At 30.8% G+C, this 17615-nt stretch overlaps 2 protein-coding genes across 2 annotated transcripts; both read right to left on the reverse strand.

Moving 5' to 3' along the window:
• Window positions 1-1746: 1746 nt before the first annotated feature.
• Window positions 1747-9622, reverse strand: LOC123654068 (15-hydroxyprostaglandin dehydrogenase [NAD(+)]-like). Its single transcript, XM_045590029.1, has 5 exons — window positions 9469-9622; window positions 7386-7619; window positions 4410-4583; window positions 3188-3339; window positions 1747-2243 (listed from the first exon to the last, which is right to left on the reverse strand). The coding sequence occupies exons 1-5, from the start codon at window positions 9559-9561 to the stop codon at window positions 2096-2098; spliced, it is 801 nt and encodes a 266-aa protein (XP_045445985.1). The 5' UTR covers window positions 9562-9622; the 3' UTR covers window positions 1747-2095.
• Window positions 9623-14829: 5207 nt separating this feature from the next.
• On the reverse strand, window positions 14830-17615 carry LOC123653865 (15-hydroxyprostaglandin dehydrogenase [NAD(+)]-like). Its single transcript, XM_045589843.1, has 5 exons — window positions 17520-17615; window positions 17071-17310; window positions 16324-16500; window positions 16029-16201; window positions 14830-14974 (listed from the first exon to the last, which is right to left on the reverse strand). Exons 1-5 carry the CDS (start codon window positions 17613-17615, stop codon window positions 14830-14832), a joined length of 831 nt encoding a protein of 276 aa, XP_045445799.1.

A 17615-nucleotide genomic window follows, 5' to 3' on the forward strand; every position in this document is an offset into this window, starting at 1 on the left:
ATGACGTAACTTAAAATATGCTATATGCATTTTTACAGTAATAAAAACGGAAGGTTAAAAAAATTTATGAAACAAGTAACCAAAATAGACTTAAATTACTTATTTATATTCAAGTGATATTTTTAGCAAGAAAAACAATCACTCACTTTAGCCTATCGCAGTCCACTGCTGGACACACACTTGCCTCCACAAGTTCGCGCTAAAAATGGCGTGAACTCATGTGTGTTGCCCATAGTCGCCACGCTGGGCAGGAGAGCCGGTGACCGCAAGGTTGGCTTTGTCGCACCGAAGACGCTGCTGCCCGTCTTCGGCCTGTGTATTTCAGAGCCAGCAGTTGGATGGTTATCCGCCATCGGTCAGCTTTTTAAGTTCTAAGGTGGTAGTGGAACTGTGTTATCCTTAGTCGCCTCTTACGACATCCACGGGAAGAGAGGGGGTGGCTATATTCTTTGCTGCCGTAATCACACAGAAAAGCAATATTTTATGTTATTTATTAAGCGCCGGCTTTTTATTAGCTACATATATTACACTATTTTGCTCTCACTACTTTTACCACGGGTTTACCATAGGTGGCTGGGAGAGATATATTTTAGAGATAAGTTCGCCCTCGCAAACTTCCTATGTAATGACCAATTTGTAACATTATTTTAAGCAATAAAGAATATAATATGTATATACACTGTATTACAAGATTTATAGTGTAACCTCAATTAGCAATATAATGACAAATAATGACTTGCGCGTTGGCACAGTTTGTAGCGACTCTACGTTCACCGAATGTGGGCGTAAACATATATTTCATTGCACGTTTTACTTATATATATTTTTATTACAAAAAAATTAGCTATACTCGCTCTATTAGGTATTAAGTCGCTTACTTTAGGAATAGAATATTCTGTGTGGATATATATTAATCAAATTTATATATTCATATTAAAAATTGAATTATTAAAAAAAAATGAAGAAAATATCCTAAAAATGTAAAACAATTTTTTGTCTTATAATTTTTTGTACTGTGTGGCTACGGTACTAAAGAATTTAGCCACCCCCTCTCTTCCCGTGGGTGTCGTAAGAGGCAACTAAGGGATAACACAGTTCCACTACCACATTGGAACTTAAAAAGCCGACCGGTGGCGGGATAACCATCCAACTGCTAGCTTTGGAATACACAGGCCGAAGACGGGCAGCAGCGTCTTCGGTGCGACAAAGCCAGCACTGCGGTCACCAACCCGCCTGCCCAGCGTGGTGACTATGGGCAAAACACATGAGTTCACGCTATTTTTGGCGTTAACTTATGGAGGCCTATGTCCAGCAGTGGACTGTGATAGGCTGTAATGATGAATTTTTTCTCATTCTGTACCAAAAAAAAATTCAACTAATTATGGTAGGTAATGTATTTTTTTTTAAAAACTCTTGAATATAATTTGCAATAATATAGACACCAAGCTTTTAAATAAATAATTATATCAAATTTTTCATTTTTTCTGGGACGCTAAGATTTATATTTAAATCTTAATGTAGACCTAATATTCGATCTGTAATATTTATGGTTTGGTAATGAAAATAATTTATAGTTTATAGTTTTTACTCTCAGTTGTAGTATAAATTAAATAATTGTTAAATAATTTGTTACAAAATCATATAGAAAAGGAAAAAACATCCCATGTATAACAGGAATAAAAACATTATTTGATATTTTATATTTATTTAAAAATATAATAAATTAAAAAAAAAAAAACTTGTACATCAGAATATAAAGAACAATAAGTTTTATTTAAAATACAAAATTAAACAAAATATTATCTATGTGAAGCAATGATTGTTTCATCATCAATTGACAAGGTCTACATTAAAACATTCTCAAATGAAATCCATCAGACTAGACCCAACCAGTTTGTTCTATCTAATACATACTGTTGAGCGTGTAGCCGGTTTTCTAAATATTATTTTACGATGTTTATAAGTAATTAAAAATATAAGATTAAGTTTCTTACTATAACGCCTAGTATAAGCTTATATGAGACGAAATTTAATACGCATCATCATAATAAGCATGTACGAAGCCGGAACTAACGATTACTTGTAAAAATAGATATTAAAATACGCCTTGACGTAAGATATCGAATGCCTTATCAACATTATTAGTTATTTCTTCAGCCGGTTTATTCCTTGTAATTAACCACGTGCTGCCGCTTGTGCCGCTTTCGAATGCCGTTAAAAGTCCTTGGACGGCCGAATCCACGCTGTGGAGTTACAAACATATATGTAAGTGCAAATATTTATTTAAAAGATCACTAATTGATATGATTTCCAAATAAAAAATATATTAATCATAATATAATATACAAATATACGCCGTTTTCTTATGCAGTAAAACTTTAAAGCGTCAATTTTATTTAATCGTAGACGTAAATGATCTCGCCCTCAAGTTAAAATAAAATGTCGTAAAAAAAAATTGAAACGCAAAGTTGTTTACTTCGAGCTTACCTACGATTTCCATTACACACTATTATTATTAATTAGGAGTAATGGCTTGGCTAGCATTCTACACAATATAGAGGACAGTTCTATTATATATTATTATAACATATGATCTTAAAGTTAATGTTCATTATAGACTTTTTAAGAGAGGTCATATTATACTTTAACATATAAGAAAGAATTACGACATTTTTTATTTATAATTTTAAGATTGCCAATGCAAATGCAAGTGAGAAACAATAATATGAAGTTGGATCATAGCTATCTTGTACACAACTCTGCCTCATGACGGTATTACACTTCATATATGCCATGTTTATTGATCTAACTGTATTAAATTGTTGGCGTACAGATGACTGATAAGAAATTATCAAGGACTGTTATTACGAGATGTTTTCTTATAGAGAAATCTAGACCCATGTAGTTTTTTTCACGTTCGTATATCGTATTCTAACGATATTTTTGTAATAATTATAATAAATTTTCAAGCAACGTAAATTATACCAACTACATAAAAACCAATGTGGTCTCTATATCATTTTGACGTAGTGCAATTATCTAAGACTACATACATTGTCTTGTGTTATGAGTTTACCACTTACTTATAAATAAATAATTGTTTTAATAAAATCCCTTTTTCTATAAAAATAATTACGGTAGTCATAAAAGAGAATATAAAATGTCTAAATCTATTTTAAAACTATACCTTTGAGTAGGAGATTTTTCTAAAGCAGCAGCCATTATTTCCTCTAATTCTTTATCAATGCATCCGACCTTTCCACGTATTAAGTTAGTCTCGGTAACTCCGAAACAAATCGCGATCACACGAACTGACGTTCGAGAATAATTTTCTTGTTTCTGCAACAAAATAAATAAAGATTGTAGAGTTGTGATCAATAACTTAATTAAGTTAATCATATACTTACTACAACTAGATCAAGTTTAGTCATTCAATGTTTAGTTCTCGTGTTTGTCTAAAAGAAAGCAATTTAATGTATTGTTCTTTTTTATTTCGATACCTCAAGTAGGTTATCATAATAAAAACTGTGGTGGTTTTAAAATCTTTTTACAAAACTAATTTTACATTAATTCTGTTGACTACACTATATGGACTATTTTTTTAATAGAAAATGTTACATTTCTTCGACTGTTTAATTACTATTAAAGATCCTCCCTAATCCATCCCTCAAGCTGTTAATACATATCCTCAATCTATGATATCACCGTCAAAAAGTGTACAGTATAGACTCGTAAAAACCAGTCAAATGAGCGACACCGGAGTGGAATGTTAGTAAGAATCAGAATATTACTAGTTAGTGTTAACAGTAAAACATAATACCATCGTCGAATCCTTATTCCTGTGTTTATATTCCAGTATTATAGTAACATGATAACTCAATCTCTACACAAAATTACATGTTAATCGGCGTATTACATCATCATCATCATCACTTCAGCCTATCGCAGTCCACTGCTGGATGTAGGCTTCCACAAGTTCGCGTCAAAAATGGAATGAATTCATGTGTGTTGCCCATAGTTACCTCGCTGGGCAGGCGAGTTAGTGACCGCAAGGCTGGCTTTGTCGCACCGAAGACGCTGCTACCCGTCTCCGGCCTGTGTATTTCAAAGCCAGCGGTTGGACGGTTATCCCGCCATCGGTCGGCTTTTTAAGTGCCAAGGTGGTAGTGGAACTGTCTTATGTGTGCATATTACAAATAGTAAAAATAGTAAAAATGTTATGTAACAAGGCGTACAACAAAATTATAATCACGATAATCAGAACCATATATAACCTAATTCTTAAAACCAAGTTAATATGAAAACAGTATAATCGGTCACAAAAGTAGTAGAAAATGAAATCGTACGACTTATGATCAAGTCATAATTATACAAGGTCAAGTTATAAATAAGAATTTATTCCTACTTACACCCAAACAGTTACTGAATTGTAGCACAGCGCTCTTCGTTGCGCTGTACACGGGTAATAGGTGATTTTGAACCAGGGCTACTATTGATGAAATGTTGATGATTGTACCGCCTTTGCCATCTTTATCTTTACGCATCCAATCGTAAGCCTTTAGCGACCCTTTTATTAATGCTGTCTGAAAATAAGGAAAATTAAATTTAATGCAAGTGGATTCACAATTTTTTTTCTATCTGACCCGACGTAGTTTATACAATTTGGTGCTGTCTGTGGTAATTACATTTCTGCGATTTAGAATGTGATCACGAAATTGCTTGTCTAATCGTTTACTGCATTACGTATCACAAGTCAAAATTTTTTTTATAACATGTTTTATACAGTAACTTTTAAGGACCATATTTGTATATATATTTTTTAATATTGTGACGAAGTTTGAAGTGTTTAGTGCTGATTTATTTAATTGCCTACTCATCAGATAACATGTTCCTATTCCTAAGGTATACTTCAGACTATCTTTATTGCCTTATCAAGTAGGCTGTTTAAATACTCAAAGTAATCAGATGAGGCACTACAATAGACATGATGATAGCACTCTAGATTTTTTTTTATATAACTAGGTTTGTGTGTATTTATTATTTATTTATTTTACTTTGAAGTACTTCATTCATAAATTCGTATTTTTTTGGGATATTGGTAAATATTTTTGTTAAAATTTATTGTTTATAATATTATTTCTTAACCATAGACTTTTTTTGGAACGAAGTTTCTTACGGCAGGCTTGACAATTGGCATGAGCGACCGAATTGAAAAAAATGTGATACTAAAACCGTAAGAAAAATATATAACGGAAGTGACGTAATATCAGTCACACGACTGAATAATATGACCTTTGTACAACTAAAACTATTACTAGTAAACTTTTTTTAAATTATTTATGTAATTTTATACTGTCTACAAAAATAAATAAAGACATGTTTTTTTATTTCACTTAATAGTTTGAATTATTATTATTATTATTATTTATTTATTTTATTTTACGGTATTTGTTATTTTCTAAAATACTAAATTTCCTAAATACTTTTATGTACTTAGTTAAAAACCAATCAACAAAATTAAAAAAAAATAATCAAGAACTAGAAAATATATATAAAATTCATCTTTTTTTTCAAATTGTGTTGCTTCTATACTATCCGAAGGAACTTCGTTCCTACTTGGTGTCCCATGACACCACATAATTTTAATTTACTTATTTATCGATATATTCAATACGTTGTAGTAGTATGAAAACTTTAAAACCTTCCTTAGAATAAATAGTCCTTGGGGTTCTAAGCTAAAACCACAAGTATTTATTTTTCATGTTCAGTTACGTAAAAAATTTCGTTTGTAAGTCAACACGTGAAACATAATGAGTAACAATAGTTTCAAAGATTTAAAAGACGTTACATAAAGAGGAATAAAGAATCAGTTTCCTCAGATCAAAGTCCACTTACATACATTGTTCGTTCGTCTGGATGCTACACAATTTCTTATGTGAAATATGCTTAGCAATACACGAAGTAGTTATTAAAGGATTCAACCACTTAAAGAACTATCATCTTTTGAGCTTCCATTAAATTTCTAAAGTTACAATCCCACATATCGTTAAAAAATAGCTGATGAATATAAAATTACTTGAAACTGATACTAAAAATCTACAAGAAAATGTAATGATTCGAATCTAAAATCTACGTGTAATTACAAATATCTTAAGTATTAAATTTGTTACAATACAATCATATCAGTGTAATTTACAAATTCACAGTACCAAGTATCTGAAGACTAAGCAATTTAGGTAACTATTCAACGATTTCGCAAAGTACCAATACCTTTTCAATCACAAAATATGATATTCAATAGAGTAAGTATAAACATGAGCAACGAAACAAGATCAAAATTTAAATAACAAAAATTTTTCCACAGACAATACAATATACATTTATGGTGGCTTTTTTATATCCTGCACAAAGGTAAAATACTAAGTTTCTAGATTTGGGAAAAAATGAATTGATGAAATCTTTTTTTCCGAGCGTTTTACTTACAATAAAAAATTGTAACAATACATAACATTTGGAAAATTCCAGTTTCATCAGTTGCAAAATTATTGCTATTACCGCTATCTCTGCCAATACTTTCCAGTAACTGAGTAAAATATTTATATGTTACGTCCTTGTGTAAAATAAGTCAATAAGACCTTTAAAAAAAAATAAGAATGTGTCAGTTTGAAATTGAAGCATGTTTTAAATCATTTAAAACTATTATTATTTAGTAAGACTGCACTATAAAGCATCGCCTAGGTGTATCGTCACATCGTGCATTTTAAAAATAAGCATTATTTCTTCCTGTCTGTGTACGAGGAATAACTTCAATACGTGATTTAAATATATGAATTTGTAACATTTCTGACAGCTTTACTTTGTTATTATAAATAAGGCACAATCATTTAAGTATTCTTTGAATGTGTTTATATCGATCTAATAACGTTACAATTGAATGTTGATGAAATAATTAAACAAGTAAAATATTATCAAATATGATTTAAATGGAGAAATTTTACGAAACACTACGAAATTTGAGCACGTTTCTTTTCTAAATTGACTTTTTTACTTTCACTTTTTGCGCGAAATTATTCGTTGATTCATACAGAAATTGACAAAAATACCTCTTCTATGTTTTGTTATGTGTATTTGTAATGATTTAAGATCAGAGTTATTCATTCATTTATTTTTCATTGTACACCAAAATATAAACATATACAGTAATCATACAGAAAAATATGTACAAAGGCAATCTTATCGCTTAAAGAACGATTTTTTTCTAACAATCTTTAAGTGTAGAACACGATATAGCTGCAGTGATTAGGAAGCGTAAAAGTGTTAATTATTTAAATTATATTCTAGATTTGATTAAGTTCGATTTGTTTCATTAACAAAAAATAACTTACCACATTAACCGCTATTTGTTTTTCATAAATATCGGGAGCATCATTCATTATTCCGGCATTGTTTATCAAAACGTCGATATAACCAAGTTGTTTCATTGCTTCGTCAAATGCCGAGTCTAAATCTTGTGTAACATCGCATTTAATAAACAATACCTTATCAGCTCCATGCTTTACATTCAATTCCTTTTGTAATGCTTCTCCGGCATCTACGTTTACATCTAGTACTGCTACACTCTGAAAAACCAATATAAATGATAGTCATAATTTCTGATAAAATGGTTTATTATCTCTTCCTAGCAGTTATTACTTATATATATTAGTATAAAGCTTAAGAGTGAGGTTGTTAAATGTAGCACAGTGATTTCGGGATCAATTTAAATAAAAAAAAAATTGTGGTAGCAAAAATTTAACCTCCGATAAAAAAAATCTACCTATATTGTACATAATAACCAGAGATTAATAGAATAGGAGCCGTATCTACAACACCAACTTATCTGAAAACCATAGAAAGCAACGCAGTTTAAGCCGCACTGAAAGCCTTGTTATTATTATATCATCTGATTCTATACTGTATTCAGGGAGCCGTGAGATAAAATGTAAACCAACCATGAAAAGGTACTTTAAAGGTCACGATTAATGAAGTGATTATAATTTTATTGTGTATTATTAATTTTTCTTTATGATTTTTGTAAATATATTATTTAATTTTACTTTCTGTTTTTATTATTATTTTTATTTATGGTTGTCAAATATTTGTAATAATTTTGTGTGGAATCTTGATTGAATGATGTTATTTTTATATCTTATTATTGAATGAGTGTTGTTATATTTGTATGTTTCCCAAATAAAAATAAAATAAAAATAACTACGAAAGTAATACGCTAGCAAAACTGAAAATAATATTTTAGAAAAATGTACGTCGAACTCATATAATTCTTTCAGACTAATTTGAACTCGAATTAATTTACTATTAATAATAATTTTAAGTAATAAATATTTCATAACTATTTATTACAAAGTTTACGTGTAAAATCACCCAAAAAATATTTGATTTCCAAACTTCGAACACTTAAATAGATGGGTGTGGTTGTATATCTAAACTTAATTATAATTATGTATAACAAGTCTGAATTAGATTATTACGGTGTTTTATAAATTAATTATTAAAAGGTGTATGAAACTTTTAATCCATGTGCATACACAACAACGTTGGGTAATAATATTGGAATCGTCGTTTTACTAATGAAGACAACTACTTCCAAATATAAATATACTTAAATAAACAGTGACAATCAAAGTTAAACACACATTTTACAAGAATGTTAACTAAAACATAATGATAAAAATATATCTTAATATATATAAATCTCGTGTCACAATGTTTGTCCTCAATGGACTCCTAAACTACTTAACCGATTTTAGTCAAATTTGCACACCGTGTGCAGTTTGATCCAACTTAAAAGATAGGCTATATTTTATTTTGATATATTATGTTATTATTATATTTCAGAAAAAAATAAGGTGATACGAAGTTCGCCAGGTCAGCTAGTTAACTATAAAATTTGAATAAACAATATGAGATAATTCAAAATCAGTCAACAAAATTTTAAGTTTAAAACTAATTTTTGTTTTTGACAACTTGATATACGTTAAAAATCAGTAGTACCTACTCCCCCGTGACTATAGTTGCAGTAAAGTATCCGAAACGTCGCGCATTTAAAAAACTTAATAAACCGCGATAAAATCCCAAAAAGTTATTTCATTATAATATGTAAAATATTTTTAACTACCCTTTTTTACTTTTACTTTATTCGAATTTTTTATACAATTAGTAATAGTTACTTTATATTAAAATAAGGATTTAAAGTATAAAGATTCAGTAACATATAAAGTTTGATATTAATTTTAACTATTTTGTAGTTTTTTTTTTTTTAATATTTTAAATGATTCTATTAATACTGATATTAACACACAAACAAACAAAGGTTTACAAAAAACGACGTCTTACATACAAAACATTTGTCACTTAATTTTTGTGCTATATTTACGTTATTAAAAAAAAGTTCAAATAATTATTTTTTACCTTAGCCCCCGCTTGCACTAAAGCACGAGTCACACCAGCGCCGATGCCGGTCGCCGCACCAGTTATCAGAAAAACTTTATTTTTAACGTTCATTTCGTCCGTTCTCCTCAACGTTCGTGTACAACTGCGCGTTGGTATTACTCGAGAATTTGAATGCTACTCTTACAACATATAGGATAACTGATGACTGATGACGATAGGTTACTACATATATTAGAATACCCGTAAGTTTGCTTTATAAGCGGGTTGCCATTCTCATATTTTTTCTGGATTCGAATTCAAAAAAGGAGGTTCTCAATTCGATTGTATTTTTTTTTTTGTTTCCGAGCAAAAAAAATTATGTAATATCTAATGTCATATTGACAATATTTCAGAACGTTGAACTTAATTAATAAGTAAACTTTTGTTACATTACGTACGTTACGCTAATAGATTTAAGATTTATAAGATTAGATTATATTAAGATTACATTTATAAGATTATATATTTTAATAACGAAAGTTTTAAACAAATATATTGTTGCGATTAAAGTAATTTATTGTTTTTTTTTTCTTTTTTTGTATATCATCCCCTGATAACCCTTAATTTATAGACGATTTTTATTCCAAATATATGTTTCATTTTATTAAACAGGTTATATGTGTACTTAGATATCCTAAGTTGCATAACAATAATTAAAGAAAACGCATATTACGAAAGTTATACAAATGTGTGCTAAGGTTTTAATTAAAACTGATATGCAACTTTAGTTATATGCGTTTTCTATATATATATTCGGAATCTCGAAAACGGCTCCAACGATTTTCATGAAATTTAGTATGCAGGGGATTTTGGGGGAAATAAATAAATATAGCTAGGATTTATTTTTAGAAAATGTCGTTTTATCTCAGTTTTTAAACAATGAAAAAATGGCTACAATATCGTTAGAATACGAAGGTAAATTTCGCACTTGTCAGTAAAGTTATAATAGCTCAGGTGGCAAATCGGCCGGTCGCTATCGACCGAAATCTTATTCCGCCGACCGAAAATTACTCCGCTATCTATACAAGTCGGCCATATAGGATTTAAAGTAAGGTCACTTTTTCAAGTTACTCTCAGCAAGCCCGTACATTTGGTACACATATTGTAGGAAAGCATAAAACACTTAGTCCGCCATCTATGGGTATCAGTCATATTGGATTCAGACTAAAATCATTTTTTTTTTTCATTTATACACAGGTAATGTAAGAAATCATAAAAAGTTTTACAAGTCCATTATATTGGATTAAGAGTACCGCCACTTTCTTATTCACATGTTTTTTGGGTTAGTCTAAGAAAACTCTTTCATTTATTATTTATATTGTAGGAATGCATAAAAATAACTAGTCCGCCATCTATAAAACACCACCATATTAGATTTAGAGTGAAGTAACTTCATGTTTCGAGGTATTCTCAGCAAGTTCCTTTATTAACAAACTTCAAAAAAGGAGAAGGTTACTCAATTCGACCGTATATATTTTTATGTATGTTCGGGGATAACTTCGTCGTTTATGAACCGATTTTGATAATTATTTTTTTTTGTTGGAAATGACATATACCATGGTACTAGAGAAATCAATGGGAACCCTTGAAAATCGTAGTGACGACTAGTGCGTTTATTAATTTTTTCTTTTACTTACATTGTATTACTTGTCGATGTAATTGAAATAGGTTTTTTCGTTTGGTAGCAAACAAAATTATTTAATGCTCATATTGTAGGAGTATGGACGCCATGTTGGATTTGAAATGACGTCACATAACTAAACATGCATCTTCATCCAAGTTAAACTTTTATACAAAGTTTCAGCTCAATCGGTTAAAGATTTATTTTTCAAATTGAGTTACAATATTCCACCCTATCAAACATTCATGTATGAATACATACTTACGTACATTGTAAGTTATATAACAGATTTTAAAAAGATCATAATTACTAGCATACTTGCGAAGTCGGCACGATTTTATTTTTCCGTCTCGTAGTTGTAACCAGAATTTTTATCAAAAAGAAAAAAACACACATAATCAAAGTAAATAATATCTATCTATAATATCTATTATTATGAATATCCCACTGCTGGACATAAGCCTCATTCCCCATGTAGGAGAAGGATCAGAGCTTATTCCACCACGCTGCTCCAATGCGGGTTGGCGGATATATTCCCTACTATAAGTAACGATCGCTATCAGGTGTACATGTTAACAACCGGAACCGACAACTTAACGTGAGGCACGGTGAGGAGATCCATAAGGACTAACAACCAGACGGGAAATAAATATTTGTATGAACACAAGTTTACCGCGACATTCGGTGTTTAGCCACCGCCACACGGTACACTCACCATTTCATCAGAGCGGTCGTCATTATTATGAATATATTGTGATGAAATTATAATTTTATCTCTATACTAAAACAAAGCGAAAGAAAAGTGGAGCTCCGAGATTGTAAGTACTTAATACGGTATGAAAAAAAAAAAGAAATTGACGATAAGTAAATAATTTCAAAAAAATTGGATTAAGATTAAATATTGGACTTAATATTTCTGTGTTTAATTTATATGCACTTTTTATAGTTTCAATGTACTTCATGACGATAGACCTTAATAACGTTGAGGTTAATTCTTATTTAGAACTGGTCTAACTGGAAATTCTATACGAAACTAATAAGGGCTACACGAATGTGCTAATCAAATGCCATGCGTTTAATTTCGTAAAATTACTTCTAAAATGTTCGTAGTTTTAGCACTAAGAACTTATATATGAAAAATAAATTACTGGAGTGTGAACTAAGTTCGCGTATTGTTCCACTATACAAAGTTTTTTTTTTTTTTTTTTTTTAAGTAGAACTGACCTGAAGAAATCAAAAATCGTAGAATATGTCGTATATTTTCTGAACGTTCAAAATTTTTTAGCATAGTTAATTTTTTGATCAAGTCTAATATATCCAACCAAAAAGTTATCGCGATTAATATTTTGGAACTCAGGTGTAACGGTCGTCACCCGTGACCATGACACCTGCAACAATGCCGAAATATCGGGAATATGCCAAAGTCCAAAGTAACACAGATGAAAAATAACAATGTAGTCAAAAATAAACATATTTTTTAACTGAGGTACGCGGGGGGTACAGCAGGAAATTTCCTGCTCAAAATACGGAGCAGCCCGACTGGGATAGTATTTTGACCTTACAGAAGATCGCAGCTAAATAATGCTGTTTTCAAGCAGTGTTGTGTTTCTATTGGTGAGTAAGATGGCCATAGCTCATATAGCTCTTAAGGGGAATTGGGAATAGGGTTAGCAACGCGTTTGCGATGCTTCTGGTGTTGCAGACGTTTATAAGCTACGATAATTGCTTACCATCAGGTGAGCCGTACGCTTGTTTACGACCAAGTTACATAATGATTTGGTAGAACTTTTTAGTGAATAATAACGTATTAAAAATAAATGGAAACAAAGGTGAACTTGATGCCTAGTATTTGTCTCTTAGTCGATCTTTAGGCCAAATAGAAAAAATAAAAAATACAAGGTTCGATATATAATAAGAAAGCACACACACGGACACACATATATCATCGTTATCAAAATACGAATAACTACGTTTACACAAATGGTGTTGATAAGAAACCCTAAGAAATAAAAATATTTTTATTCTACAATATAGGTGCTTTGATTAATGGAGAAGATAAAACTAGTTTACCGGAAAAATTTAAAACTAAGAGGCTCTTATTGTCTCAGTGTATTGGTGTACTAGCTAAATCCGCGACATCATTCGCGTGGGAAATTCTATCTGGACAGTCTCTCCCGCAGGAATTATGGAAAAAAGTATATGTATTCCATGTGATCAACTTTATCTTATTCTGTGATTTTAATTATTTTTACTTGCATAAATTGTCATCTTTAATTTAAAAAAAGGTTTTATTATCTTATATCTATCTAGGAGGGAGGTACTTGAGTGCGGTAAACTCGGTTTTTCCCGCGAAAATCCCGAGTCGAATCGAATTTCGAGATAAAAAGTAAAAAGAAAGTGCCATAAAAATCTATTTATTTTTTTCCGGAGATCAACTCGAACAAACAGAAAGACAGAAAGATAACCAAAAATCTTTAAAATCGTTTGTTTGTGCTTTAGTGTCGTGTAAATAACTATATAAAATTATATATATATAGTTAAATATCTACCTAAATTTTATTTATATATATGTATTGTATGTATAGATAAGCTGTACTTTAAAACACTAAATCTCATTGTTACAAACTCTATCTACCTACTCAACCTTAGAGAAGATGAGCGCCAAATAATATTACTCTAAATCAAGGTTATGTTCCTGTGGATATAACCTTGATTAAGAGCGTGATTAACCAAAGGCCAGCGTCCTGTTCTGAGTCCTGTGAATGCGTTCTATTCTCCTGGTGTAGCAGGATTAGCAGGTGTCCTAGACTATGATAACCGAGTATTTAGGGAGCCGTAAACTTGTTTGCTAGATTAATAGAGGTATAAAAACAGATGTTTTGCCTTACAAGTTGTTTTTCATTACTGTTTTAGTAAATTTTCTTCATTATGATATATCCGCGTAGCTTGTGCTAAAACGACAGTTCTGTATAACATATTGTTAATTTATTTTGGAGTCACATTAATAGCTCCTGATCAAATTTTATAGCAAAATCATTCATTTGTGCTATGCATATACACTAATAACAAACTAGCTTGCGAACATCTTAAACTTGGAAGGTTTTTCAGAAAACGATTTTTCAGATAATGCGGTTTTATCAATCATTTTTTGGAAAGACGAAGGTAAAATCTGGTACCTGGTTTTATATAAACTATGAATTGAATGACGAGTTTTCTTTTAAAAAAAAACAAACTCAAAGTAACTTTTAAACATATATTTTTATTATAGACAAGTAAACAAACTCCAACATCAAAATTATTGGTCTGTCTATGACAACATTATATAGTCGCGAGAAAAGCTAGACTAAAGTAAACACATGAAATTTTGATTTCTTTCTTGAAGCAGTAGTAATAAACTTAGTTAAACATATTTATTGTGAGTATTAAGAAAATGCAAGTAGGTAATAAAAGTAAAATCTAATTTTTTTTCATAGATGCAAATAGCGTTTATTTTTAATAACCTATAAAAGCACTTTTTTGTGTTATCACCAACATCTTTTTAACGATAAATTTAAAGTCTATTCTTACCGTCGACATAAATTCCTTAAAATTAAGTACATTTTAGTGCTTAGCATTGACCATGAGCGCGTCAGAAAAAATAATTATTGTAAAGTAACAAACATATTTATTTCTATAAAAATAACTGTTGATCTGTAACTTTCAGAGTAAGCAATCATAATTTACATAACAATGTTTGCTGCCAAAATATCATCAGCCTCTATAACTTTGTCAGTGATTTCCAAAACTTCTTTATTAATTAACCAAGTGCTACCGCTTTTACCAACCTTGTAACACTCCACTACTCCTTTAGCAACATCTTCAGCGCTGTAATTATAAACAAACAAAATGTCAATAACTAGTTTTCAAATTAAATCTACCTAATATATTTAAAAAAATAATTGCAAATGTGTATAATACGATCCTATATCATTTTATATAAGACATATTGAATGTCAAAAGTCTATGAAGAAAGTCTATATGCTGTAATGGAAGACCATCACTAGACGACGACAAAGATCTCGATAAACTAGACAAAAATTTGAGCTCTTTCTTGAAGAATCCAGCTGCATTTACCATGCTACTTCACTGAGAGTAGATGGATCTCATTAGGCCATAAAGCAGTTTTACGATTTAAAAATTGACAATGATGATGACTGTCTTTCGCTTTTGGCATTTCTATTTTCATGTTGAATATAATTGTGCGTATACTATTATATATAATACTATATTATTTTTAATTTATCGTTTTGTTATCTGTCTACTACAAACCTTGGTATTTTAAATTGATTATACTTATTACATTTATAAAATAATATGTATATCAATTCATTCATCATAGACTAACAATAAAGGCTAAAGAGTCAGCCAGGAAGATTTGGATTAAAGAGGGGTTATTTTAACGTTCAAGTGAAACTTGCCTCCTGTCGTTGAACCTTAGCAATTTGAGGCGCCCAAGTAAAATTAATGAAACGTAAGAATTTTAACGGCAGATGAAAGTACTCGTATTATTAAATAAGATGGAAGTCAAGTTAAATTGCATGTTAAATTGCAAGCTACCTGTGATGCTAGTTTAAGAATTATTCGAATTGATAAAAATCATAGCGTAGGAGAAGAATCAGAGCTTAATCCATCACGCTGCTCCTATGCGGGTTAGCGGATATATTCCTTAACGTGCTCTCCGAGGTGAGGAGATACACGAGGACTGCACAAACACCCAGACCACAGAAACCTGTATGACCAATACAAATATTTGTCATGTGCGGGTATTGAACCCGCAACCACTAGCGCAACAACCACAAACCCCTGCTGTGACCGTTGCGTCAACACGTCATCAAAAATCTTAGGGCACATAATAATATTGTTAAGCTTAAAATTATACTGAATATGTTCATACCTTTGAAATACATTCTTGTTAGAAATAAATGCTGCAAGCTGTTCGATATTTTCATTAGCAATTTCGTCGAACTCTACACAATTGCGTACTAATTGAGTATCAGTCAACCCGAAGCATGTAGTCATCACACGTACATTTGTACGAGGATAATGAGTCTCCTATTAAAATAAAAAAAAAAAAAATCAAGGAAGCAAAATAAAGTAAAGAAAATTAGTATGTGAATTTTTTGATCTGAAATTATTGAAAGAAAAAAACTAATATTTTTAAAAGAAAAAATTACTCCAATTCTATTGCTGAAACAGAGTATAGCTTTTTTAGTCGCTGCATATATATGAAGATGTCCAATATTCCTTGATAGAGCTGCGATTGAAGAGATATTGATTATTGTACCTCCTTTCCCTCCATGATCAACACGCATAATCTCTAAAGCTTTAAGAGAAGACGAGACTACCGAAGTCTGAAAGCAAGTATTATTTGTAAATTATTTAAAACATACTTCTACTGTAGTCTTCAACTTAAACAAACAAGGTTGCCACTAATAGCGAATGTCCGCTAGGATAAACAACTAAAATCAAGACTAAATTTTATTTACTAACTCACTCACTCACTTCAGCCTAATACAGTCCACTGCTGGACATAGGCCTCAAACAAGTTCGTGCCAAAAATGGTGTGAACTCATGTGTTTTGCACAGAGTCACCACGCTGGGTGAGAGGGCTGGTGACCGCAGGGCTGGTTTTGTCGCACTGAAGAAGCTACTGCCCGTTTTTGACCTGTGTATTTCAAGCTGCCAGCAGCTGGATGGATATCCCGCCATTGGTCGGCTTTTTAAATTCCAAGGTAGTAGTAGAACTGTATTATCCCTCCTTCTTACGACACCCACGGAAATATGGCTATTGTGGCTATATTCTTACTGCCGTAACCACACAGCTAATTTTATTCATTTAGTGCAAAAAAGTATTGCAGATAATTTGCCAGTGTAATGGACGTCTAAATTTGTATACATTATTTTTTATTAATAATACTTACAAAGTTAACCTCAATCTCTTTCACAAACATCTCAGGAGATTCAACAGCAATCCCAGCATTGTTTACAACTATATCGATGTATTCATTTTCCTTCGCAATTTCATCAAAAACATCATACAATTGGTTTAGTTTTGTTACATCACATTTAAAAAACTTTGCTTTTCCATTACCATACTTTAATTCAATTTCCTTTTCAAATTCTTTTCCTGCGACGTCATCTATATCAATGAATGCTACGTACTGTAAAATAATAAGTGTAGAAGAATATGATCAATGTAGTTTTATTTTTTAAACAGTTTACTTCTGTTCAGCTCAACTTAAATAACAAGGAAAGATATAGTGCAATAACATAAAGAATACATTTTGTGCACTTTTTAAATATAACTAACACGAATAAGAGGAAAATAAATAAGAATTCTAAATAAAATAAAAGATTGCTTCAAGAGTACCTTTGCTTTTTCTTTTAAAAATTCCTGTACTAAACATTTTCCTATTCCATTTGCTCCACCAGTAATCACAATCACTTTATCAATTATATCGTACAT

Source organism: Melitaea cinxia, chromosome 5 (genome assembly GCF_905220565.1).
Source record: "Melitaea cinxia chromosome 5, ilMelCinx1.1, whole genome shotgun sequence".
In the NCBI taxonomy this organism is placed as follows: Eukaryota; Metazoa; Arthropoda; class Insecta; order Lepidoptera; family Nymphalidae; genus Melitaea; species Melitaea cinxia.